Here is a 25365-nt window from a genome sequence, read left to right as displayed (position 1 = left end):
TAGAGTGTTTTCTATCCTAATTTATCCCAATTAATTTATCCCAATTATATGCATATTCTAGCATCTGGACCTGAGAAATAGTCTGTTTACCTTGGGAACGTTATTTTTCCAAACATAAAAATTCTGCCCCCTAGCTGAAAGAAGTTAACTGAGCTGAAGTTGTGCTGCAGAATGATATCTCTGTCCATTGGTAAGATTGAAAAAGGAAGGAAGTATCTACATTTGTGAGAGGAAAAGCGAATGTAACCAATACTGTGTCACTGTATCTGTATCTGAGTGAAAGTAGGTCTTTCCTCAGGTGGTCCAGTTTGATTTATGTTGTAAATAACTGATTGGTTACTTTAGATGTGGTGCTAGGCAGAAGGGAATGCTGTCTATTTAACATGAACTCTTTAGAACAGGTCTTTATTCTGTTTGTGGATGGAACCCATTCAACCAGTCATAAGTCAGATTGTTCCCCTACTTATGAGTCTAACCCCAATATTCCTTATGCGTCTTGCAGATTCTTCCCAGACCTTCCACCCGTCTGCTTCCCATTACTCCCAGTATTCCCACCCCGAGGCCGTGCCCCCCATGATGCCCCTCAATCAGCTGCCTCCCCTGCCCCAGCAGTACCCCAAGCCCCCCTATGTCCCCAACACCCACTTCCCCTTCCCTTACCCTGTCACCCATAACTCCTCAAAGCCCACCAGCGCCACCTTCACCCCCGAGACCCTCCACCGGGTCCTAAGCAACTCCAACCTCTCCTCCTCTTCCCCATCCCCTTCCTCCTCCCCGGCCAAGCCGGCCACCCCAGGGCAGCAGCAGAGGGGTGAAACGTTACCTCTGAGCGGTGAGGTAGTGGGCAGTACCCCCCAGTCTACCCCTCCAGCTCAACAGCAGCAGAACCCAGGCATGTGGCCCCCAAACAGCCACAACCAGCCCCTCTTTTCCCTGGCCAACGTGTTGTCCCTGGCCATGAGCGTGGCCCAGTCCTTCATGCCCCCCACCTCCATGCCCAGCGGTCTGAACCCAGCCCAGTCTGGCTCCTATCACCCCTCCATGTTTGGCCCTCCCCAGCTGATGCCAGGGGAGGGCCCCTACCAACCCCAGGGCAAGATAACAGCAGGCCAGTATCTGGACATGTGCCAGCAGTATGCAGACACCCAGGCTCTGCACCAACAGAGCCTGTTGAAAGCCAACGTAGTCCCAGGGTCACCCCAGCCTGGCGGACTAGTGGATGGGACTGCTTTCAGGCAAGCTGGCTCCAGCCTCTCTCCTCCAGGATCCAGGGCGAGTCCCCAGATGTATTGCCAGCTGGGGCCCAGGGTGGGGTTCCAGGAGCAGACAGACAGCTCAGCCTCCACCTCTATCACCAGCTCCCCCTCCTCCTCAGCTCCAGACAGCCCACAGAGCACCGTGAGTCACTTAATAAATATGTGCTCATATACATGAAGAAGAAGTGTATACTGTAGGATATGAATTTGCTTCAACCTGTGTTGCCTTACCTTTAAAACCTCAAACCTGTTCCTCTACAGTGTTGTATAGATTAGACACGCCTGTAACATGTTTTGGCATAGTGTATTATTACAGTACTGAGCTGGTAAAGCTGAAAAAATGTTGTTGTTATTTTACCCTGCAGGTGTCTTCACCCAGGCTAAGAACCTCTTCACCCCTGGTGGTGTCAGAGTCGGGAGCAAACGCTGCCAAAAACAGACTGTCACCTATCTCTGAGGGTAAGCTCTCTCTCTCCATGCCATACACCTTTTCATTGTGTATGCATTTGGCATGATGAGCTAATAATAGTCAATCACGTCAATTCATTTTTAATTCATGTACATTTTTAAGCACTGTCTGTTTCCAAGGTAGCCGATATGTCAGGAAAAACCACATTGTATTTTTGCACCTGCTGTGTCCATGGCAACTTAATATACGATACTGTGGATCATTAATTTATCAATTAACTTTTTACTGTGTACTTGTATGACCCCAAGGTACTCTCTCAAGCAACATGACTTAAATCATTGTACAGTTAAGTCTGCCCCCCATGTGCCCAACCTGTAGTATGAACTTTGATGAGAAATACTTTGTTGTGTAGATGAGTAGGTTGGCTTAATGTCAATGACTTTCTAGACACCATTATAATGGGTGTCAATTACGTAACGGGACATAACTCTCACTCTCCCCCACTCTCTTCTTCTCTCTTTCTCTCTCCCTCCAACAGAGAAAAAGCCTACAGTTACCGTCGGCCGTTTCCAGGTCACACCCAGCAGAGAGATCCCTGCAGCCTCCGCTAGCCCTGCCCAGGATCCTCCCCAAACCCACCCACAACACCAAACCCCGCCCACAGTCACCGTTAGCACCACCCCTTCCTCCCGGGACAGTGAATCTGATACCAGCACCGAGGAGCAGGGGGGCGAATCAGAAAGCAGCATTAGCACTGTAACCGTGTCCCCTCCCCAGCGATCCCCCGGCGGGCCCCTGTGTAACATAGACATCGCCCACTCCTTGTCTGGAGGCCCTAAGCAGACAGAGCAGGAGGACCAGCAGGAGAGTGAGGAGGAGCCCGACAAAGAGCCCGACAAGGAGCCCGACAAGGAGCAAAAGGAGGGAGAGGAGGATGAGGAGGAGGAGCTGAGGAGAAGGGGGGGCCGGAGGCTGAGCCTGAGCCTGTGGGAGGGTACAGCGGGGAGCCCCCAGTTTAGCGGGAGCAACCTGAACCAGCCCTGGATGAGCTACACACGCAGCGCCTCGTATGTCAGCAGTGACGAGACAGAGAGCGAGGACGAGAATATGTGCGAGGAGCTACAGGAACTCAGGGAAAGGTGAGTGGAGGAGAGGAGGCGCACCATTTCTGTTTTTGAAGTTAAGTCTCTGAGGTTGTGAACAAACACACAGTCAAAGTAGAAAACGTTGTTCCACCAATCAAGGTCACCGGTTCCTCCCCAGTCCTCCAAAACAAAACAAACGAGTTATGGCCACACTGTTGATAGGAAGTAGAAGTGTGTCTTTATCACTCTAGTTGAATTAAAAAGACTTCAAAGAACTGTTGACATCAACATGTGTAATAAGGTCATAAGCATTGTCATTCAGTGGAGGCTGGTGGGAGGAGCTATAGGAGGATGGGCTCATTGTAATGGTTGAAATGGAATCAATGGAACGGAGTCAAACGTGGTTTCCATATGTTTGATACCGTTCCATTCCAGTTATTACAATGAGCCTGTCCTCCTATAGCTCCTTCCACCAGCCTCCACTGTCATCATTAGAGCATGACATAAGGTTTTGAACATTCTTAGAACTTGGTTTTTCAACACCAAATGGTCATTAAACCAAAATGATCTTCCAAACTCACGACCTGACTGTGAAAACACCAATTCAAGCTAACTTAATAAAACTCTTCTTACCCCTGACCTTGACCATCTTCTCCTTTCTCAACTCTTTCTCTGTCCCATTCACTCTCTCTTGTATTCTCTCCTCCTTGTCCTATATTCATGTTCTGTGCCCTCTCTTTCTTCTTCTTCTCCCCTCCCTCTCTCTGTCCTTCCTCCCTTCCCCCTCTCTGTTCTCTCTCTCTCTCAGGCACCTGTCAGAGGTGCAGGCCCTCCAGCTCACTCAGAAGAGGGAGATTGAGGCACTGTATGAGCGGATGGGAAAGGTGCCTCCCCTTGGCATCATGTCCCCCGCCGCCATGCTCAACAACCGCCAGAGGCGCCTCTCCAAGAGCGGCAACTATCCCGGCTCGCGTAGGAACAGCCTGCAGAGACTGGATATACTGCCCCCTGCAGGTCAGTTGGTATTGTAGTAGTTATGTTGCTGTCTGGTTGGGAGTTCGTTATGACTTAGCTATTCCCTCCATGTCTTACAAACACAGGGATCATGCGTAAAAACTCAGTCAGTGGCAGCAGCAGTGGCTCTCAGGAGAGGTCCAGTAAAGGGGTGACCTTTGCCCCCGACTACAACCGGATGGTGAGCAAGCACCCTGTCTGACCCATGATCCCTGAACCCTGACCGTGTCAGTCTGAACAATAACGTAGAACATTTTGACAGGTGTAATCCTTCTAAAAACCTGTGCAGTGATGAAAATAATATGTTAACGTAGTCACCTTGGTTTTTCTTTGTTAACCTGCTTGGTTACTTGAATACACTACGCCCTCTGACCTCTAACCTCTCTCCTACTAGTGAGACTCGTCTCCCTATGTGATCCAGAGGACAGGGGGTTGGGGCAGGTGATACTGTGGCCAGCCGCCTCCCCTCCCAACCACCAACCAGGAAGAGAGGGAGCCCAATGATGACCAATAAGTTGCCAAGCCCAGTGCTGAACAGATAGCTCCCAGCCTGAGCCTTGGGATGGGGAAACCGGATGGCCAGAAGACATGGGCCTTTTCTCAATTGGATTTGCTCAACTCCTGCATCCTCTGTCCTCTCTCCTCTGTCCTCTCCTGCCTCCTTTTGAAAAGGGTAATTGAGGAGAGGTAGCAAGGAGAGTGAACGAGGACGAAAATGCGCTTGTAAGAAATTAGACTTCTTCTCCACTCAGGCAAATGATGTTTACAGGGGTGGATCCCAAAACAAATGTGTAGAGTGATAAAAACAAATGAAGTTAGTTGTTCAAGACATTTTATAGATACAACTATACGTAGCATATTGTTTGTAAACATGTGCATGCTTTTCTCCATCAAAAAAACAAAAGCTGATTCAAAGGGGGTGTGGCAGATTTCAAAATTATTCCGTGAAGGACTCAGGTAGGACACACATGACTATCATCCATGAAAGATGGCTAACAAGGAGGAAGAATACACTTCTGTTTGCCTCGACCACTTAACAGTTTCTGAGTCACGGAAGAGAGAGGACGAAGGAGAGGTTGGAGGACGGACTTTATCCCAAATGAGAAAAGGCCATGGTCATCCACACAATGGGCCTCACTAAACACTCCTAACGACGATAGATAAGGATCTCATTGTCAGAGCACCAAAGCACCCTATCTGCCATCTGGTTCATGTGCAATACCATGAGTTAGTATTGTGACACCAAGCCAAGGAAGTCCCCCTCCCGATCTTAAGGATGCTAAGCTTTTATAGCTGTGTGTAGCGTCAGGTCAAATGGAAAGTGAGGATAGGAAGGCTAAAGGTGTGTGTTCCTGCGTGTGCTAGCCCTGGAAAACACACATCCCAGAAGCCCTGCTCTCTCCTGCACCTCGTCATCCAACTGCTGCAAGCAGGAACTCCCCTTAATACAATATGACCCTATTCAATCCGAAGTGCTGAAGTTCTGCTTAATGTTGCGATTGACAACTAAAGGCAATGTTCCTGCGGTCACGGAGACTATTCACGGTAAACGCTGCATGTCTGCTCAATCTGAAAAAAACGTAACATTTTTACGCGGGTCATCTGCAATACTTCGACGATATGCATTGAATCCAGCCCTAGCTAGACAGTGTTTTACTGTCCAGATGTTATGAATCAGGAGATAAGATAGCTTTAGCAGGATGAGATGTAATCATTGCCTTCAAAACAGTGTATTTGTAGGGTTTATAATATTGCGTAAGGAATGAGATGAACAAATATGCATCTATCTAATGTATTGACCGGCAAGTCAGGTAAGCAGTTTTCCATTTTGTAGCCCCGCTTACTTGGTGTGCCTGGCGAACTAAATCAAGTACACCTAAATAAGAGTCAATCCAAGCTGCCTGCAAGTATCAGCAAAACATCAGAGCTGTCTTTGGTGTAAACAAATGTTAATGAAGCAACACAAATCACACATGGTGCATGAAAAACTAAATGTCACTTTATTGAACGTACACTGAACAAAAATATAAACGCAACATGTAAAGTGTTTGTCCCATGTTTCATGAGCTGAAGTAAAAGATCCCAGAAATGTTCCATATGCACAAAAAGCTTAGTTCTCTAAAATGACATTTGTTTACATCCCGGTGAGTGAGCATTTCTCCTTTGCCAAGATATTCAACCCTCCTGACGGGTGTGGCATATCAAGAAGCTGATTAAACAGCATGATCATTACACAGGTGCACCTTGTGCTGGGAACAATAAAAGGTCACTCTAAAATGTGCAGTTTTGTCACACAACACAATGCTACAGATGTCTCAAGTTTTGAAGGCATGTGCAATTGGCATGCTGACTGCAGGAATGTCCACCAGACCTGTTGCCAGAGCATTTAACGTTAATTTCTCTGCCATAAACCGACTCCAACTTCGTTTTAGACAATGTGGCAGTACATCCAACCAGCCTCACAACCACATACCACATGTATGGCGTTGTGGGGTGAGTGGTTTGCTGATTACAACGTTGTGAACAGAGTGTCCCATGGTGGCGGTTGGGTTATGGTATGGGCAGGCATAAGCTACGGACAACGAACACAATTGCATTTTATCGATGGCAATTTGAATGCACAGAAATACCGTGACGAGATCGTGAGGCCCATTGCGAGACCCATTTTTTGTTAAGGTATCTGGGACCAACAGATGCATATCTGTATTCCCTGTGAAATGAAATCCAAAGATTAGGGCCGAATGAATTTATTTAATTTGACTGATTTCCTTATATGAACTGTAAAATCTTTGAAATTGTTGCATGTTGCGTTTATATTTTTGTTCAGTATACAAACACTCCAGGTCTTATAATATACTACACGTTGTTCATTTGTTACTCACTCTCTATGACCTAGTAGTAAAGATACTGGGTGTCACTTATCAGCCTTCATTTTTTTTAAGCATAGAGTGGACACTTATGCTTTAAAAACGTATTTTATCTTTTTAATCTATGGATTGATACAATGCACTTTCCATAGGGGTCGTTCACTATTGCTATTGAACAATTGCGTCCCTATAAATAATAGCGGGGTAAAGATGTATAGTTATATATTTTAAATCGGTATGCGTGCCTATGCATTTAGTGTTGGTAATTATTTGATTAATGACAAAGATCTGAAGCTGTGAAGAATTCTGAGCTATTTGCCTTAAAGTATGCACATGGGGAACGATTATATTACAACACATGAAATATATTACCCAGATTGTGTTCTTCTAAATCAAGACATCAACAGCAAATATACAATATATATTTAGGATGTCATGAGCTCTATTTTGTTGTCAATCATGTTTCTAGAAAACATACTGCCATGCAGATTCTGTGCCTTTACCATTTTTTTTACCTTTCAAGCGTGATTGTTTCCTAAATCATATTTGTAAATATTGCTAATAAATGACTATTCAACATCCTGCACTGTTTTGAGTTTTCTTTCCCTGTAGGTTGATGTCCAAAATCATCACGCATTGACTTTAAAAACTCAAAACGGATACACCGTCAAGTAAGTAAATAATTTATTACACACGAATCATCTGATTGCAGCTTTACGTTTCATTTCATTCTATAACATCATCCGAATATCATGGAATAGCCCAACACGTAAGCTTTCTCCTATATTACGAGGCCAATTAGTTGCACAATACACAAACCATGTAATATTCTTAAACAACCTCTTATTATATAACAAGTTATATTATATTCAGAAACCAGTTTGCAGGGTATCCAGGTCTAGAGCATGTGCATGGTTACATCTATCTCTACAATGCATATTGAAATAACAGAAATTGATAGGAGCCTCCACCTTTCAAAAACAAGTGTGTATCTTTTGGCCACAGTTGCTTATGGCAGATTGACAGTCCAGTCCCGTGTGAGCTCAGCTTCCACTGTTCCTGTGCAGGTGAGGGAGCTGGGAACATCACTAAGAGTTGGTCCCGGTCCTGGGGCCTCTGATGTAATTGATCTTTGCCTCGTTATCAATGTCCTCCATGATCCTCTCCTGCTTCACTGAGAGGATAGTGTAGCTGACTGAAGACAAGAAATGGTTAAGGCCACAAAACAGGCAGGAGTAACCTTTGCCTTTTTCCTCTCAAAGAGCATTTCAGTATATTTCTGAGAGTTGTGGTTTTCATTACAGTGCCATATTGAGTGCTGTGGATCATTTTAGAGCAGTGAGAAATGATAAGACACACACCACACGCAAACTAGCTAGGAACCTATTTGGTGACCATGACATGCTAACATTAGCAGTTAGCTAGTTAGTAGCTATGAAAAATATTACCTAGTCTCAGACCATTAACACTGGCAAGAAAGGCGTTACTTAGATCATGTAAAGCGTAGACCAGATCATTTTCGACCAGGGCTATAAAGTGCAACCATTTTGGTTGCATATGCTCCTAAATTTTTTGTTGTGCGACCTGCCATTTTATTTTGGGAGCACCGTGCACCTAGAAAAATAATCACACAGACAATAATTGTTGTAATGATTAAGCTTCGCTGTACCGTTGTATAAGTGCCCTAGAGATAAAAGTGGGCGTAGATTCGTTACTGTCATGACTGCACCATTACTACAGCAAAAAATGTCATGAATTGACTATACATTCATAAACCATTTCGCTCTTAGAGACCGTGTACAATTTTCAATGTAATGTACCCAGTGGTGTAAAGTACTTAAGTAAAAATACTTTAAAGTACTGCTTAAGTTGATTTTTTTTTGGTATCTGTACTTTACTATTTATATTTTTGACAAGTTGTACTTTTTACTCCATACATTTTCTGTGATACTCAAAAGTACTTGTTACATTTTGAATGCTTATTCCAATTCACACACTTATCAAGAGAACATCCCATGTCACCTCTACTGCCTCTGATCTAGCGGACTCACTAAACACAAATGCTTCATTTGTAAATGATGTCTAAGTGTAGGAGTGTGCCCCTAGCTATCTGTAAATGTAAAAAAACAATATAAGGAATCTGGAATCTATTTTAGCAATACTTCCTCAATTCCTGACTTGGAAGACAGCGCATGTCTTCTAAACGTCAATGGCTAGTTGCAGGTGGTTTGTTAGAATTTATTTAAAAAAATGTTTTGCTCCAATAAGTAATCCAGCAATGTGTATGCTGTCATCTTGTCTATTTAAAATCTTCTCTCATTGATTGAGACAGCTGGATGTCCACCCCAAAGGCCCTATATCTGGGTCGCAACTTTGGTTTTAGAAGTGGGGGGGACAATTATTTAATTTTTTTATCCAGTGGGATACACACTCCAAACAGCCTACCTGACCGCACGGAGGCGTCCGCATGGTCCTAAAGCACACCATTGCTTTGTTCTGTATCACATTTCAATGATAAAACTGGGGGACAAAAATGCAATTTCAGTATGTGGCCCCCCCTTCCCCTGTGAAAGTTGCGCCCCTGCAATATTGACCAGATACTCAGTAGCCGCTCTAACAATTAAAATAAATGTCTTGAAAAATGAAAGGCAGTCAGGAGGCGGCAAATCAGGTGGGCCCATTTTAGCCAATGAGAGAGCATATGCAAGTGAACAACAGGTACAACTCCGATATAGTCTTTTTTTCTCTGAGTTGGCAGGATGTCATGTCCTCCTTATATCAGTACACTTGTACCAACCTATGCTTTACAAAACTTATTTTCAATGAGCCAGATGTAGCAAATAAGCCACTACATTTTTTGTTAACCAAATTTGACACACATTGACCTCCATACAAAAACTCCTCAGGTAGTGAGCAGAAAAAAAGGAAAACACCACCTGCTGGAGAAGACAGATTTGGGCCCAGTAATCCATCTTGCTTCACCTCTTCCTCTCTGACACTCACCTGTCTCGATCAATGACTGTTCGTGCTAACTTGGATCCTTAGGATGTCCCTACCCTTTATATTCACTTTAATGGGGGGGTGGTGACTTCCAAGGAATCCAGATTGCAAGGATCATCAATGAGAAGATTTGAAATAGACAAGATGGTGTACACATTTATGCTTTACTTCATGGAGAACATTTATTATTTAATAAGAGCATAATCTAAATTGAATGGTTCGAGCCCTGAATGCTGATTTGCTAACAGCCGTGGAATATCAGACGGGTATGACAGAACATTTATTTTTACTGCTCTAATTACGTTGGTAACCAGTTTAATAGCAATAAGGGTTTGTGATATATGGCCAATATACCACGGCTAAGGTGCCTATTGGCCATATACCACACCTCCTCGGGACTTATTGCGTAAACAAACCACTTGCAACTAGCCAAGGAAGTTTAGAAGCATGCGTTGTCTTCCAAGTCAGGAATTGAGGAAGTATTGTCAAGTAAATGTTTGTCAAATTCTCTGTGTTATGCTTTACACTAAGTAATAACCGCTATCATCCAGCTGGAACAGTTGTAACGTTAAAGGTCCGACTGAGATATGTATGACACCCTAGATGGAAGGATACACATGCCGATGACAAACGCCCCGATAGCTAGTCCAGTTATGCGGTTGCGACTACGTATTTTTAGCGCGTTTTTCTTCCAATAGTCGAGATCTTGTCTTTTCCTGAGAAGTTGTTTCTGTGCCGCTGTAAGTTGCTCCTTAGAAGCAATCTCTTCAACTCCTTCAGCCGCCATTTCAGTGTTGTTATGTGTCTGATAGAAGTGACGTACGTTTTTTTTACATTCTTTGGTTTGTGACTACTGGACAGCCCAACAACTGGTGCATTTCCGCCCTCTATCGTTTTGGAGTAGCCTACAAAGCCCACACATTCTGGCTGCGTTCCAGCACGTTTTTATTGCAGTCGCGCTGCGCAGATCACCAATTAGTGGAAAGTAGACTTTACTCCAGCCATTCACAATTCATTCAAATTATATTATTCTATCTAAACGTTGTCTTCAAAATCAAATCAAATGTAATTGATCACATAAACATGTTTAGCAGATTATATTATGGGTGTAGTGAAATGCTTTGCAAATACTTTCAAAACCTTTGGGTAATGATTTGCAGGGTGTTATAGGCTAATTATTGTCATCACGTTGTCAATTTCATTCATCCTCAATCATTTTCAAGGTAAAATAAATAATTGTAAGTGAGGACTTGGTGGACTGTATATTCTTTAGGTTAGGTTTTACTTCATGTGTTCATTCCCGTGTGCTGGTAGGGCACAGATGACAGACAGGTAGGATTCCAGTTGAGGCAGTTTAATAATGCTGAAGATGCACCGCACAGTGTATGTAGTATGAATGGGCTAAGGCACTTAGTGGTCTGGCGACTTGCTTTAACCAAAGTGTGTGTGTGTGTGTGTGTGTGTGTGTGTGGTATATGAACAAGGACACACACTGGTCTTGGCTAACACAATGAAAGCTAACTGGTGGGAAAACACAAGGATGGCTGTAACTTTCTCTCACTTGACTACTGATCTTCTTCTCTGAGCTGTAGATCGCCCAGCATGCTCTGCTCCACTTCATCGGTGGGCAGAGCTACAGCTACATTTGATGAACTAACATTACTGATATGATTAACTACAAATACTTCACAGCCTTTTGGACAGAAACATTGACAGAAATGACATTCTTTTATTAGAAGAACATTCATTTATAAGATGAACTCTTATGTACAGAGAAAAAAGTTGTTCAAAATATCTTGATATATTGTTCTTATCCTTGTTCTGTAATAACAATAATACTATAAAACAGCCATAAGGTACAGTTATGCTCTATCATAATATATTTTCATATATACTGCCCATAATGTACAGCCACGTTATGCATAATGAACCACAATATAGTCGCAAGTGGTATTCCTTGATAAATTCGCAGCCTTTTTCTAAATTAGGAAGTAATCAAATAACTGTACAGTCAAGGCAGTGGTATGTTATTTGGATGGCTCGCCAAAAGGAAAGCAACAACAACCATTTTAATTGGTTTGATAAACAATATCTCATAGTTGTATTGTTGATAAGGTAACATTTGGGAAGGTATACAATATTTAAGCTTTTTCAAAGACTTTATCATATAGTTAAGAGGTCATCCACTAAAAAGACCAATCTGTCTCAGATATGTCAATCCAAACCATGGATACAACATCAGAATATTCCCCCAAATACATGTACACCTACATGTAATATATATTTTATTTGTAAAACTAAACATGATGCCTATTGCCAGGTATTGTCAACGGATCCATGGTAAACTTTGGTATGTCAACATGTTCATCCATTTTCCCTTTTTCTCTCAACTTCCTTTTTTGTCAATGTTCTTGTGAGTGGAAGTACCAAAACAGATGGATGACTGGATGGGTAGACAGCACGAGTTTGAAACTTGGGATGAAAGTTGAAGACTTGGAGCTACCACAGTTAAAGGCTAGTTCACTGACAGAAAAAAAACTCCCTTTACCAAATCTAGCAACCCATGTAACCATCAGTCTTTTCCCAGGACTTAGCAACCCCCATTGTCTCCGTCCCTCTTGACTCATGGATGTCATAGAAAATGTCTCAGCTGGGGGCAAATACTGTCTCAAACTCTTTGAGGATGAGCTCCACAATCTGGTTCTGGAAGACCATGTAAACGGTGATGTTGGCCGACTCAGTCTGGGGTCTGAGTAACGTAGGGCCAAACACGATGGCCACATTCTGGACTGACATACGGTTCTTTTCCCCAAACTCAATCACTCTGGAAGAGAGGAAGAGGGGATGAGGAGAAGAGGGAGTGAGAGGAAGTATGAGGAGGTTGGAAAGTGTTTAGTATATCAGTTATTTATATCATTTGTATAGTTTTATATAAAACATAGAATTGTATATATACAGTTGAAGCCGGAAGTTTACTTAGACTGGAGTCATTAAAACTTGTTTTTCAACTATTCCACAAATTTCTTGTTAACAAACTATAGTTTTGGCAAGTTGGTTAGGACATCTACTTAGTGCATGACACAAGTAAATTTTCCAACAATTGTTTACAGACATGTTATTTAATTTCTAATTTACTATATCACAATTCCAGTGGGTCAGAAGTTTACATACACTAAGTTGACTGTGCCTTTAAACAGCTTGGAAAATTCCCAAAAATGATGTCTTGGCTTTAGAAGCTTCTATTAGGCTAATTGACATCATTTGAGTCAATTAGAGGTGAACCTGTGGATGTATTTCAAGGCCTGCCTTCAAACTCAGTGCCTCTTTGCTTGACATCATGGGAAAATCAAAAGAAATCAGCCAAGACCTCAGAAAAAAAATTGTAGATCTCCACAAGTCTGGTTCATCCTTGGAAGTAATTTCCAAACGCCTGAAGATACCACGTTCATCTGTACAAACAATGCTACGCAAGTATAAACATCGTGGGACCACGCAGCCATCATACCGCTCAGGAAGGAGACTCGTTCTGTCTCCTAGAGATGAACGTATTTTGGTGCGAAAAGTGCTAATCAATCCCAGAACAACAGCAAAAGACCTTGTGAAGATGCTGGAGGAAACGGGTACAAAAATATCTATATCCACAGTAAAACGAGTCCTATATCAACATAACCTGAAAGGCCGCTCAGCAAGGAAGAAGCCACTGCTCCAAAACCGCCATAAAAAAGCCAGACTATGGTTTGCAACTTCACATGGGTGACAAAGATCGTACTTTTTGGAGAAATGTCCTCTGGTCTGATGAAACATAAATAGAACTGTTTGGCCATAATGACCATCGTTATGTTTGGAGGAAAAAGGGTGGGACTTGCAAGCCGCAGAACACCATCCCAACAGTGAAGCACGGGGGTGGCAGCATCATATTGTGGAGGTGCTTTGCTGCAGGAGGGACTGGTGCACTTCACAAAATAGATGGCATCTCAAGACATCAGTCAGGAAGTTAAAGCTTGGTCGCAAATGGACAGTGACCCCAAGCATACTTCCAAAGTTGTGGTAAAATGGCTTTAGGACAAGAGTCAAGGTATTGGAGTGGCCATCACAAAGCCCTGACCTCAATCCTATAGAATATTTGTGGCAGGAACTGAAAGAGCGTGTGTGAGCAAGGAGGCCTACAAACCTGACTCAGTTACACCAGCTCTGTCAGGAAGAATGAGCCAAAATTCACTCAACTTATTGTTGGAAGCTTGTGGAAGGCTACCCAAAACGTTTGACCCAAGTTAAAGGCAATGCTACCAAATACTAATTGTGTGGGAATACTAACTTCTGGGAATGTGATTTTTTATTTTACCCCTTTTTTCCTCCCCAATTTCATGGTATCCAATTGGTAGTAGTTACAGTCTTGTCTCATTGCTGCAACTCCTGTATGGAGTCAGGAAAGGCAAAGATCGAGAGTCATGCATCCTCCGAAACACAACCCAACCTAGCCGCACATCCAACCTGGAAGCCAGCCGCACCAATGTGTCGGAGGAAACACCATACACCTGGTCAGCCACAGGAGTCGCTGGTGCGCGATGAGACAAGGATATCCCTGCCAGCCAAACCCTCCCTAACCCGGACGATGCTGGGCCAATTGTGCATCACCCCATGGACCTCCCGGTCGAGGCCAGCTGCGACAGAACCTGGGCTCGAACCCAGAATCTCTGGTGGCACAGCTAGCACTGTGATGCAGTGCCTTAGACCACTGCACCACCCGGGAGGCCCATAAGACAGGGAATTTTTACTAGGATTAAATGTCATGAATTGTAAAAAAAAACTGAGTTGAAATGTATTTGGCTAAGGTGTATGCAAACTTCAACTGTATATAAAAAAATGCCAGTTTCTACCACAACACGCACTCACTTGAGGAGGTGTTTGAAAAGGAGGTGCATGGTATCGTGGTTGGGCAGAGGAAGGGACCTCACCAGGTCACGGAAGTACGACACCTTCTGAGGATAGTCCTGGATTTCTACCAGAGAAAGAGTCATCCCAAATGTCAATTTATTCACATCCTTTCATGCTATTTAGGTCAGACTATGTCAGTTCATTACTATCATGTAATTTGAGTCTGACTATTGAGATGCATCCAGAATGTTTTATTAGGGCCTGGCCTAGACTTACTGATGGCAGCGATAAACTTGTCGAAGAAGCTGAAAGGGAAGAGAGGTTCAGGCAGCTCCCTCAGGAAGAGCTTTAGCGCCCCCGTGATCACATGGATCTCCTCCCACTGACCATCCTCTAGGTCCAGATTTTCCTCTGGAGGGAGGGAGGGAGGGAGGGAGGGAGGGAGAGAGAGAGAGAGCATGAGGACAGATAATATGGTTGATAATACTGCAAGATGCTCCATCTACAAATGAATTACTAGTCCTTGAAACTTGCTTTACCATGATCCGCTTTGTGGCGTAGTCTCTGAATGACAGCTAGATTCCCACTAACTCTGTAGATCCCATCAATGTCCAGACCTAAGGGGAATGTACAATTCAATTGTGTTACCTCTTTAGAGGTGGTAAAGGTAAAGGTTGATATTACGGTCTCATGATAAAGAAGGAATACCTACCTCTAATCTCCACTGCCCTGATGCACTTCTCCACAAACCTGGGCACAGTGCTGTTCTCTCGATGGCACAGCGTGTCCAGATGACAACCAAATACATTATCTAGAGAACCACGATGAAAAACATTCTGAGTGCCGTAAAGGTATCATAAGGTACAATAAGGTTACTCTGCTATGTCATTTAACCATGTTATAAAGCTCAGTCTCACCTCTTATGTAGCCCTTCTCCTTCACTGACTGCAGTGTGGGCCTCTTCTGGAGGAACTTGCGTAGTTTGGTGCGGACACGCCCCTGATCTGATGACTCGGCACTGATGCCTGGCGAAATTTTAGTGGCTGCTGGAGGGGGCAATTAATGATGGGTGCAGCTTTCGTTAACTACCTGATCTAATGCCCAGTTATCAAATATTGAAATTTTCCACCTATTTCCACCTCAAAAGCATTGAAAGACCTGGTGGTTCGTAATAGTAGGTTGTAGGACATTCATACTTACAGCTGATCCTCTTGTCTCTGTCTGAAGCAAGTGGAGATTTCTCCATAGGCTCCTCCTCTTCCTCTTCCGACAAGTGATCTTGGTCCTGAGAGAGGAGAGGTTATAATGAAGACCGACGCCCCCTTGGCCTACTCTAATTAGAACTTGTTACATAGATACCTCCTGGATACTCACCAGCTGTCTGACGGTGTCCAGTATGATCCTGTGCCAGTCACAAATGATGCTCTCTGTGTCATACTGGACCAGGTACTCACACCCATGACGCGTTTTCAACTGGAGCGGGAGCGGGAGAGGGAAAAAGCCATACCAAGAGTTAAATTAAATTCATTTTGATTCAGTTCCTGAATTGAATGAAATAGAACTGACTTCAACCCTGATAGACCTTAAACAGAGCCCATACCTCCAGAACGTTCTTCTTGCTGGACTTGTCCTTGGGGGCCCAACCCACAGTGGCTCCCCGCAGCTCCACTGTGTACTCTGGGGTGATCTGATTGGTCTTGTTCTGAGGAATCACGGACCAATGACAATCATTCAACAGACCTAGTGGTTCGTAATAGTAGGTTGTAGGACACCCAATCCTGACAAGCAAGCAAATCATTCTTTATGAATACAATGACCTTATTTTCTAAAGTGGTGGCTGTGAGTGGTTATTGTAGCAAAATGTTCTTACTGAGTTTCCCGAGGGTGCATATTTTGGGTCTTTGTGAAACGTGAGAATGCCTCCATGCAGCACTGTCCATGACGGACTCCAATTTTTCCTATTAGAAAAACAGAAAATAAGGAATCATTGGTCCATTGCGCAAATCACAATGTGTTGTAATTTTTGCGGTTGACTTGACATTACCTAATTCTTTTCCCATTGTCAGCCACCTTGGTTTTGTTTAGGATCCCTGCCTTCTCTAGTAGATGTGTCTAAAACAAGCAAAATAGAGACAAATGTTAACAAAATATCACAAATGACAGAGGGAGAGTGTATGAACATTTCTACTAATGGTGATTACCAGGAACCCACAGACCCCAGATCAGGTTTAAAGATTTTGTTAGTTATATTGTACTGTACGTACATCAGTGGAGGCTGCTGAGGGAAGGCCGGCTCATTATAATGTCCTCAATAGAGTGAATGGAATGGTATCAAACACATGGTTCTCATGGTGTTCACTGACATACATAGGTAAATGAGTTAAGCAGTTAGTACCCACATTGGGCCATATGCTACTGGACATTGCCCATTGGCCTACTGGCTGATATGAACATTGAACTGTTCATGTTAGCAGATTATTGTAATTGCGGGCTATAATTTTAGCCCTAGATAAAGTATTGTTGTGACTTTAGGCCACTAGGTGGCAGCAACAAATGTTTGTGTTGGCAGTGTTCCAGGTTATGCTGAATTCTTGGGCTATGAGTTCACAGGTAAAGATCAAAGAGTATAAGTAGCAGATTCTTTACAGCTTTGAAATGTGAGTCAGCTATCAACATGGGAGTGGTCAATCTTTGTGTGTGTGTGTGTGTGTGTGTGTGTGTGTGTGTGTGTGTGTGTGTGTGTGTGTGTGTGTGTGTGTGTGTGTGTGTGTGTGTGTGTGTGTGGTGTGTGTGCATCTTTGTGCATGAGTGCACAATTATACATGCTTGGGCGTGAGTGTGTTTGTTGGCATGGATTCATAAAATGGGAAATAGTCCTTTGGGGTTGACTTTGCTTATAGCACTGACATTCAGCACTTTGACATTACTGTGCCTACTACATAAGACAGTGCCATATGTACATTCAGCACAATGCTTTGAAAGGCAATGCAATAAAATATGGTGTCAATCAGATCTGAAAGTACTACCCAACAAGCCACCACTTGGACCACAAGGTCCAACAAAAACAACTACAAACGCTCCCTCTCCCCACTAGGGTTTGTGTCAATGGTGGTCTATCATGACACGATCATTTAGTACAGGGTTGATTCAAATAATCAAAGCTTGATGATGAGTTGTTTATTTGAATCAGCTGTGTAGTGCTAGGGCAAAAACCAAAATGTGCACCCAGTGGGGGCCCCAGGACGAGTTTGTAAAACCCTGATTTAGCAGATGCTTGTATTCCAGATCGCTTTCTCATCCACACACGAAGCAAAGAGAGAGAACAACCCATTCAAAGTTAGTAGTTTCACTTAAACACCACATAAGAAACTCTTAATCAGCCCTTTTAAGAGCATACATGTATATAGTATGTACTGTAACCAATATCTAATCCATTAGCTCCCCTTCCCAAGCACCGTTAGTTTTCCTATCCAATTCTATATCATAGTATGTTAGTTAGATCAGAACACCCACACACCACCAGAATGCAATACCTGTCTGGCAAACTACACTATGCATCTATCAGGCCTGACGTGGGCCGTAAGAACCTACGTGCTCATGATGTGAGTCTGTGCTCAGATGTGACAGTCTACTCCGTGCTCCCAACCTATCAGTCTTTATGGAGAAAACAATACAAGTCTTCAATGAATGGGATAATGGGTCTTCAGGCTCTTTGTCATTTAGAAGTCTATGTGTGCTGTCTGTACAGTAGAGTACATTTTATTGAGTTAGTAGAAGGGTTGGGAAATTAATTAATTAAATTCATAAAATTAACAATAAAATCATTGTTGAAAAATAATGCAATTTCCAATTCAATTATTTTGTGTACTAGTCCAACACATATAATTTATTATTGAGGGCCAGTAGAAAATGACCTGACAAAGATCCCTATCGATTCAAAACCTTATCGTGTCGTACGTTCTTACTGTACTTACATGGTGTGGCATCTCGGGGGAGTTGCCTGAGCTGGATGCTTCACTGGTGACGTCCGAAACGTTTCTACTATGTGTTGGAAAGAACCTCTGCCAAACGCAAGGGAGGGAATTGGGTTCAGGTTGGTTAGTCAACAGTAGTCGATAGGGCCTTATTGTTCGAACAGAGCAGAAATCCTGTCAAATTTTATGAGTCATAATTCTATCCGCTTTCTCCCCTGCCCCCTCCATTCTTGTTGTAGTTTCTCCCATTTCGGTTTGTAAGTGACCTCCTGAGGGGAAATCAACTAGGGCAGGTGTTTCCATCTCCTGTTGAGGGGGCCGACAACGACACATACACAACGACATCCTTCCACAAGGGCATTGTGCATAAAGCTGTGAGGGCCAGGTGTCTCATGTCAGGGACTAGTCCTAATGGCTTGTTTGCTTGGGACTACCAGAACGGCAAATGCTGCAGTTTCTATGTTCCTATACCGTAGTGCCAAATTCAGTCTAGATTCCAAAAAGAGATTCTAATGGCCTATAAACGTCTGTTGCTATACCAACGGTGTGAAACCTCCTTCAACGTCTCTGTCCATGCTCTGGGCTCCCCAGCTACTCACGTTGTCTTCTTGTGAGGGGCCAAACTGATGGTGGTCTATGGTGTGTCTCCAGTTCTTCAGAACCAGCGGGCTGTCCTGGTCCACTCCATTCCCCACCTTGGACAGACTGGCTGCACCTGGGAGCTGAGAGGGTTAACAGAAACAAACAGTGTAAAGGCCCTGGCCTATTTAATCAAACCCAGTAACTGGTTATCAGAGGTAAGGACATATTTTTTTCACCTACAGTTGAAGTCGGAAGTTTACATACACTTAGGTTGGAGTCATTAAAACTTGTTTTTCAACCATCTCACAAAGTTCTTGTCAACAAACTATAGTTTTGGCAAGTTGGTTAGGACATCTACTTTGTGCATGACACAAGTCATTTTTCCAACAATTGTTTACAGACAGATTATTTCACTGTATCACAATTCCAGTGGGTCAGACGTTTACATACACTAAGTTGACTGTGCCTTTAAACAGCTTGGAAAATTCCAGAAAATTATGTCATGGCTTTAGAAGATTCTGATAGGCTAATTGACATCATTTGAGTCAATTGGAGGTGTACCTGTGGATGTATTTCAAGGCCTACCTTCAAACTCAGTGCCTCTTTGCTTGACATCATGGGAAAATCAAAAGAAATCAGCCAAGACCTCAGAAAAATTTGGAGACGTCCACAAGTCTGGTTCATCCTTGGGAGCAATTTCCAAATGCCTGAAGGTACCACATTCATCTATACAAACAATAGTACGCAAGTATAAACACCATGGGACCATGCAGCCATCATACTGCTCAGAAAGGAGACGCGTTCTGTCTCCTACAGATGAATGTACTTTGGTGCGAAAAGTGCAAATCAATCCCAGAACAACAGCAAAGGACCTTGTGAAGATGCTGGAGGAAACAGGTACAAAGTATCTATATCCACAGTAAAACGACCAGTAAAATAACCTGAAAGGCCACTCAGCAAGGAGGAAGGGGACAAAAGATTGTACTTTTTGGAGAAATGTCCTCTGGTCTGATGAAACAAAATAGAACTGTTTGGTCATAATGACCATTGTTATGTTTGGAGAAAAAAGGGGGTGGCTTGCAAGCCGAAGAACACCATCGCAACCGTGAAGCACAGGGGTGGCAGCATCATGTTGTGGGGGTGCTTTGCTGCAGGAGGGATTGGTGCACTTCACAAAATGGATGGCATCACGAGGGAGGAAAATGATGTGGATATATTGAAGCAACATCTCAAGACATCAGTCAGGAAGTTAAAGCTTGGTTGCAAATGGGTCTTCCAAATGGACAATGACCCCAAGCATACTTCCAAAGTCGTGGCAAAATGGCTTAAGGACAAGAAAGTCAAGGTATTGGAGTGGCCATCACAAAGCCCTGACCTCAATCCTATAGCGTTTGCGAGCAAAGAGGCATACAAACCTGACTCAGTTACACCAGCTCTGTCAGGAGGAATGGGCCAAAATTCACCCAACTTATTGTGGGAAGCTTGTGGAAGGCTACCGTAAACGTTTGACCCAAGTTAAACAATTTAAAGGCAATGCTACCAAATGCTAATTGAGTGTATGTAAACTTCTGACCCACTGGGAATATGATGAAATAAATAAAAGCTGAAATAAATAATTCTCTCTACTATTATTTTGACATTTAACATTCTTAAAATAAAGTGGTGAACCTAACTGACCTAAGACAGAGAATTTTTACTATGATTAAATGTCAGGAATTGTGAAAAACCGAGTTTAAATGTATTTGGCTAAGGTGTATGTAAACTTCCGACTTTAACTGTATGTGCAGTACAGAGTTACCCCATACAATGTCAAGCTCTTTGAGACCTGGTAAAAAGCCACTCAACCATTCCTTGAAATTACAATATTGCTTCTCTTCACCTCTGTTGGAAGGTTCCACTGGGATCTGGAGCCGTCTCTCAGGTAGTAGTACGTCTTTCCTTCTTGATCCACAGACTTGAGCCACTGCCAGGATACACACACACAGGACAAAACAGCATATGACACACACTGCATGGTTTCTCAAACCGCTACCCTTTCAAAGCACTGGACCTCCATTCAATACACTTACCTGCTCCTGTGTGCGTTCGCTGGTGAATACGGTCTTCCCATCTGCATCTATGGAGCGCTTCCAGCCCGCCGGGACACTGTCTAGAATGGCCCGGGGTATGACGGCCAGTTTAGCCTGCGGCACGGGCAGGAGGTCTTTGGGGAACACCGAGGAGGAGGTGTCTGGAGCTTCGTGGTCTTCTGTCAGGTAGTCTTCCTTTGGGAGAGGAGGCTGAGGAACAGAAGATTTGCAAATGCTTTTAAGATGGAACTCAAACTGAGTGGCCTATTTATAAAAAGTTTATGACATGGTTCATAACATGCTAGCGATTCTGCTCAAATGGCAAATGTTCTTAATAACTTCACTAGTAACACTTTGAGAATAAACAGCAAAAAGCATGTGTATGCCATAACAGGCTTTAGACATAACTAGCTAATGAACTAACAAAACAAGACCCCCTCAAGACCATGAAGCAGATGTTAATGCGCTGGTGTCTGACAGAGACTGCTTTAGCAGTCAACAATCCAACAACACTTTCCACAGTTCTGTATTTTAGAAGCCTTATCTGTTGATGAGCTTGAAACAATGGCCATATTAGTCAAATAAAGCATAAGCTAACCCCTACCGGTCCTCTGTCTGGGAGTTTCAGCATAGGAGGCTCAGTAACAGGAGAGGAGGGGGCGATGGGCTCCGGAGCGCCCCAGGACGTGGCCCCAGAGGTGGGGTTATAGAAGTAGTTTCGACCGGTGGTCTCATCCAACACCTGTTCCCAGTTGGAACCCTGGGATGAGGCCGGTGAGAGGGCCGGGGACAGGGCCGGGGACAGGGCAGGGGAAAGGGCCATGGACAGGGCTGGGATAGCCAACGCCTCCTTGGGCAGCTCCATGTCTGTGGAGGGGAGGGTGCTGCGGGGGTCGGCCCAAGTGGTTTGGCCCGTGGCTGGGCGGTAATAGAACTCTTTCCCGCTGTCCTTGTCAGTGTGCACATGCCATCCCTCCTGGGTAAGGGGCACGTCAGGACTCAGAGCTACTAACGGAGGGGATTGTGGGATGTTTTTCTTCAGCTCGGTGACGTTGGCGTAAACAGCAGTGTTGGGGCTGGCATTCTCCACCTGGAGACAGAGATGAAAGAAAAGTCAGGTCAGTCATCAGGAATAACATGAGGATGAAGAAACATTTCACCCCCAGTCCTAAATGGCCACGAGCCACCAGTCAATAATATCTTGTGCTCTATATGAACAGAGTAGACTGCCTGTGTAGTACTCCCCAACCTCACCTTATTTGCAGTGAAGCCAATGGCCCCATCAGCCCCTATGAGAACAATCTGCGAGAATCTCCACAACACAAAAGACAGACGGGGAAAAAGTTCTCTACCTGCACCTCCCTTTACTCCCATCAAGTAAGCACTGACTTGGGATCAAATATCATTCTCCCAACCCCTTTGTTTGAATAGGCTGTTACCCAACTCATCACAATATGCCCATTCTTACAAAGTGCATGCATTTAAAGAGCTATATGTGGATCTCGCTTTTTAGTGGGTTTTTTTCTTTCTTTAAAGAGTACAGACATCAACATTCTATTGTAAGCCTTTTTTCAGTTTTAGTGGAAATGGTCATACGTCAGTAATATTTGCATCCAAAAAAGTGATCTGTCCTATTAATGTCTTTCCCGAACCCTACATACATCTCAGGGGTGTGGAAGTGAAGAGCAAAACATCCCATCTCAAACAGAGGAGATTTCCACCACGTGGAGTGGAGTAGACCACAGGGAGCTGTGTGGCAGACCGTCACTTCATAGACAAACACAAGCACATTTCAACATGAGCCAGACATGATAAGAAGCTATAAAGACTGGGGAAGTTTGAACGACAACGCAGATGATGTCACAGCTAAATACAGTACTACAGGCTACATTTACATTTCAGTAATTTAGCAGACACTCTTATCCAGAGCGACTTACAGGAGCAATTAAGGTTAAGTACAGACAGATCTTTCACCTAGTTGACCTTTCGGTTACTGGCCCAATGCTCTTAACCTCTAGGGTACTGTACCTGCCGCCCTCACATGTAGGCTAAGTACTGCAGGCATAGAATTGAACATGTAATTCAATTGGCACAGACACAAAAAATTAGGACAGGCTGAGTGAAATGACCATAAAGTCTTAGATTAGTGGTCATGAAGGAAAATACCATAATTGGGACGCACACTCTTAGGTACTTACCTGGGAGACACCCAGAAAAGTCACAAGCCTGTGCCTGAAGCTACGGCAAGCCTTGAAGATCATGTCGGTCATATTCCCTGAAAAAGGCACCTCTTCGGACAACGTAATGATCAAATATGTTGCATCCCATCAGGGGATATAACATTTTAACTAGTAGATCCAAAAGCAGAACTATTGGCAAGGACATACCACAGGTTTTTCAGACCATGTACCAGTTCCTTCTTTTGATTACTACCTGGCTTGAAGAGGGGCTTTTTTTTTTAGGTTTGAATACATTTTTAAGAAACACTGAAAAAGCCAGAGACCAGGGAATAACTGTCTTCGGGTTGCCCAATTCGCACCTTGTAAAACAGACATTCTTCATGAAAAAAATAGCTTTAAAAGAAAAGCCTGGCTCAGAGGTAAGGTTTCTTTGGTATCGGCAAGACTCTTCTGTGTACCACACATGGACGTACACTGGCCTGAACACACAGACAGACTATACCGACCTAAATACTTGCAAGAAAAACACAAATAAGATACATGGCTGGGTGGGTGGAGGGAGGGAGTCGACTGTCCAACTGTCATTTCCTCTCAAAATGGGCTAATGGAAGTTTTGAACAAACACACATCCCAATTGGGTTGTTTTGTTGTATACTGCTTACAACATCTCGGCCGTAAAGTACCTGCGTAATACTTATGCAAGTATAAAGTAAAACACCAGAACACATTGATACACACTTACCTCTATGCCTGAAGGTACTCTAACATCTAAAATACACATGTGCACAATGAGAGAATTAGTTCTGTGCTGGAATGAGGCTGTAGCAGATAGTGTGGATAGTGTTTCCTTGTTCTGTGACATCACCTTCTCTGCGACCTGAGGTGTCTGTCAGAAGCTGTGGTTCCCCGGTTTGGTGGTACCTAAAGGTCAACCTGTGATACGCGAGTCAGCCCACTGTTCATGTCCTATGAACAGCTGGCATTGATTGTACAAAACATTAGGAAATCCTGCGATTTCCATGATATAGACTGACCAGGTGAATCCAGGTGAAAGCTATGATCTCTTATTGATGTCACCTGTTAAATCCACTTCAATCAGTGTAGATGAAGGGGAGGATACAGGTTAAATAATGATTTTTAAGCCCTGAGACAATTGAGAAATGGATTGTATATGTGTGCCATTCAGAGGGTGAATGGACAAGACAAAATACTTAAGTGTCTGAATGGGGTATGGTAGTAGGTGCCTGGTAGGTGCAAGAACTGCAACGCTGCTGGGTTTTCATGCTCAACAGTTTCCTGTGTGTCAAGAATGGTCCACCACCCAAAGGACATCGAGCCATCTTGACACAACTGTGGGAAACATTGGAGTCAACATGGGCCAGCATCCCTGTGAAACGCTTTCGACACCTTGTCTTCCATTTCCCAACGAATTGAGTCTGTTCTGGGCAAAGAGGGGTGCAAATCAATATTAGGAAGGTGGGTATGTGTGTGCATGACGCAACAGATGACAACATCATAAAAAGAACTCCAGACTCTTGTACCAACATAATTGTTTTGTTATTCAAATGGTACCTGCGATAGACACACCCTAGAAACCACCTGGGTTACAAAGCTGCAGGCTAGAGGTTGATAGGCACAATCCTAGAATCATTATTTAATAATCACTATACAGTTCTGCTTCATTAGACCTAGTAATAAACGCGCCTTACAAATTAATAAACATGCCTTGGGCAACGCAGAGCATGGGCAGCAGTAAATATGCAAGCAAAACTAAAAACAAACACTCACTCACTTTCAGGTTTCGGTTAACACCACCTGATAAGTTCTTCTTTGTGGTGGGAGAGTTGTCTTTGGAATGTGGCAGTGACTACTGGCTACACATTCAGGTTAAAACATCAAAACCTGGCTGTGGAAAGCCCCAGTTTTTCTAAAGAAGATATTAATGAAGCTTAGCCTACCCCTCTTCCTTTACAGTAGCAACACAACAATAAGCTACAAGTGCAGGTGCGTGTAGCAGAAGAATCTAAAATGATATTAATAACAGATGCGTAATA

At 43.5% G+C, this 25365-nt stretch overlaps 3 protein-coding genes across 4 annotated transcripts in view; 1 reads left to right on the top strand and 2 right to left on the bottom strand.

Annotated features, from left to right (window-relative positions):
* LOC120037298 (serine/threonine-protein kinase WNK4-like) overlaps positions 1 to 5872 on the top strand; it is a 75342-nt gene extending 69470 nt beyond the window's left edge. Inside the window, exons 16-21 of the mRNA XM_038983467.1 lie at positions 503 to 1398; positions 1622 to 1715; positions 2204 to 2804; positions 3559 to 3764; positions 3851 to 3945; positions 4159 to 5872. Of these exons, the coding sequence (XP_038839395.1) occupies positions 503 to 1398; positions 1622 to 1715; positions 2204 to 2804; positions 3559 to 3764; positions 3851 to 3945; positions 4159 to 4161 (1895 nt within the window). The 3' untranslated portion in view covers positions 4162 to 5872. The remainder of the gene's footprint in view (positions 1 to 502; positions 1399 to 1621; positions 1716 to 2203; positions 2805 to 3558; positions 3765 to 3850; positions 3946 to 4158) is intronic.
* A 1426-nt stretch (positions 5873 to 7298) lies between these two features.
* On the bottom strand, positions 7299 to 10477 carry LOC120037529 (cytochrome c oxidase assembly factor 3 homolog, mitochondrial-like). The gene is made up of 2 exons (XM_038983568.1): positions 10247 to 10477; positions 7299 to 7826 (listed from the first exon to the last, which is right to left on the bottom strand). The coding sequence occupies exons 1-2, from the start codon at positions 10416 to 10418 to the stop codon at positions 7720 to 7722; spliced, it is 279 nt and encodes a 92-aa protein (XP_038839496.1). The 5' UTR covers positions 10419 to 10477; the 3' UTR covers positions 7299 to 7719.
* Positions 10478 to 11344: 867 nt separating this feature from the next.
* The window catches only part of LOC120037310 (rho GTPase-activating protein 27-like), a 32510-nt gene continuing 18489 nt past the window's right edge, over positions 11345 to 25365 (bottom strand). The window contains exons 3-18 of one of the 2 annotated variants that reach the window (XM_038983475.1): positions 21736 to 22221; positions 21132 to 21341; positions 20942 to 21025; positions 19080 to 19202; positions 18481 to 18567; positions 16551 to 16618; positions 16377 to 16464; positions 16107 to 16208; positions 15881 to 15979; positions 15707 to 15791; positions 15424 to 15552; positions 15219 to 15317; positions 15046 to 15123; positions 14783 to 14917; positions 14525 to 14630; positions 11345 to 12455 (exon numbers count right to left, since the gene is read on the bottom strand). In XM_038983475.1, coding sequence (XP_038839403.1) covers positions 12278 to 12455; positions 14525 to 14630; positions 14783 to 14917; positions 15046 to 15123; positions 15219 to 15317; positions 15424 to 15552; positions 15707 to 15791; positions 15881 to 15979; positions 16107 to 16208; positions 16377 to 16464; positions 16551 to 16618; positions 18481 to 18567; positions 19080 to 19202; positions 20942 to 21025; positions 21132 to 21341; positions 21736 to 22221 — 2157 coding nt within the window. In that variant the 3' untranslated portion in view covers positions 11345 to 12277. The remainder of the gene's footprint in view (positions 12456 to 14524; positions 14631 to 14782; positions 14918 to 15045; positions 15124 to 15218; positions 15318 to 15423; positions 15553 to 15706; positions 15792 to 15880; positions 15980 to 16106; positions 16209 to 16376; positions 16465 to 16550; positions 16619 to 18480; positions 18568 to 19079; positions 19203 to 20941; positions 21026 to 21131; positions 21342 to 21735; positions 22222 to 25365) is intronic. The other variant, XM_038983482.1, reaches the window with a different exon arrangement.

This window comes from Salvelinus namaycush, chromosome 3, assembly GCF_016432855.1.
Source record: "Salvelinus namaycush isolate Seneca chromosome 3, SaNama_1.0, whole genome shotgun sequence".
Classification (NCBI taxonomy): Eukaryota; Metazoa; Chordata; class Actinopteri; order Salmoniformes; family Salmonidae; genus Salvelinus; species Salvelinus namaycush.
This window is presented reverse-complemented; position numbering and strand designations above follow the sequence as displayed.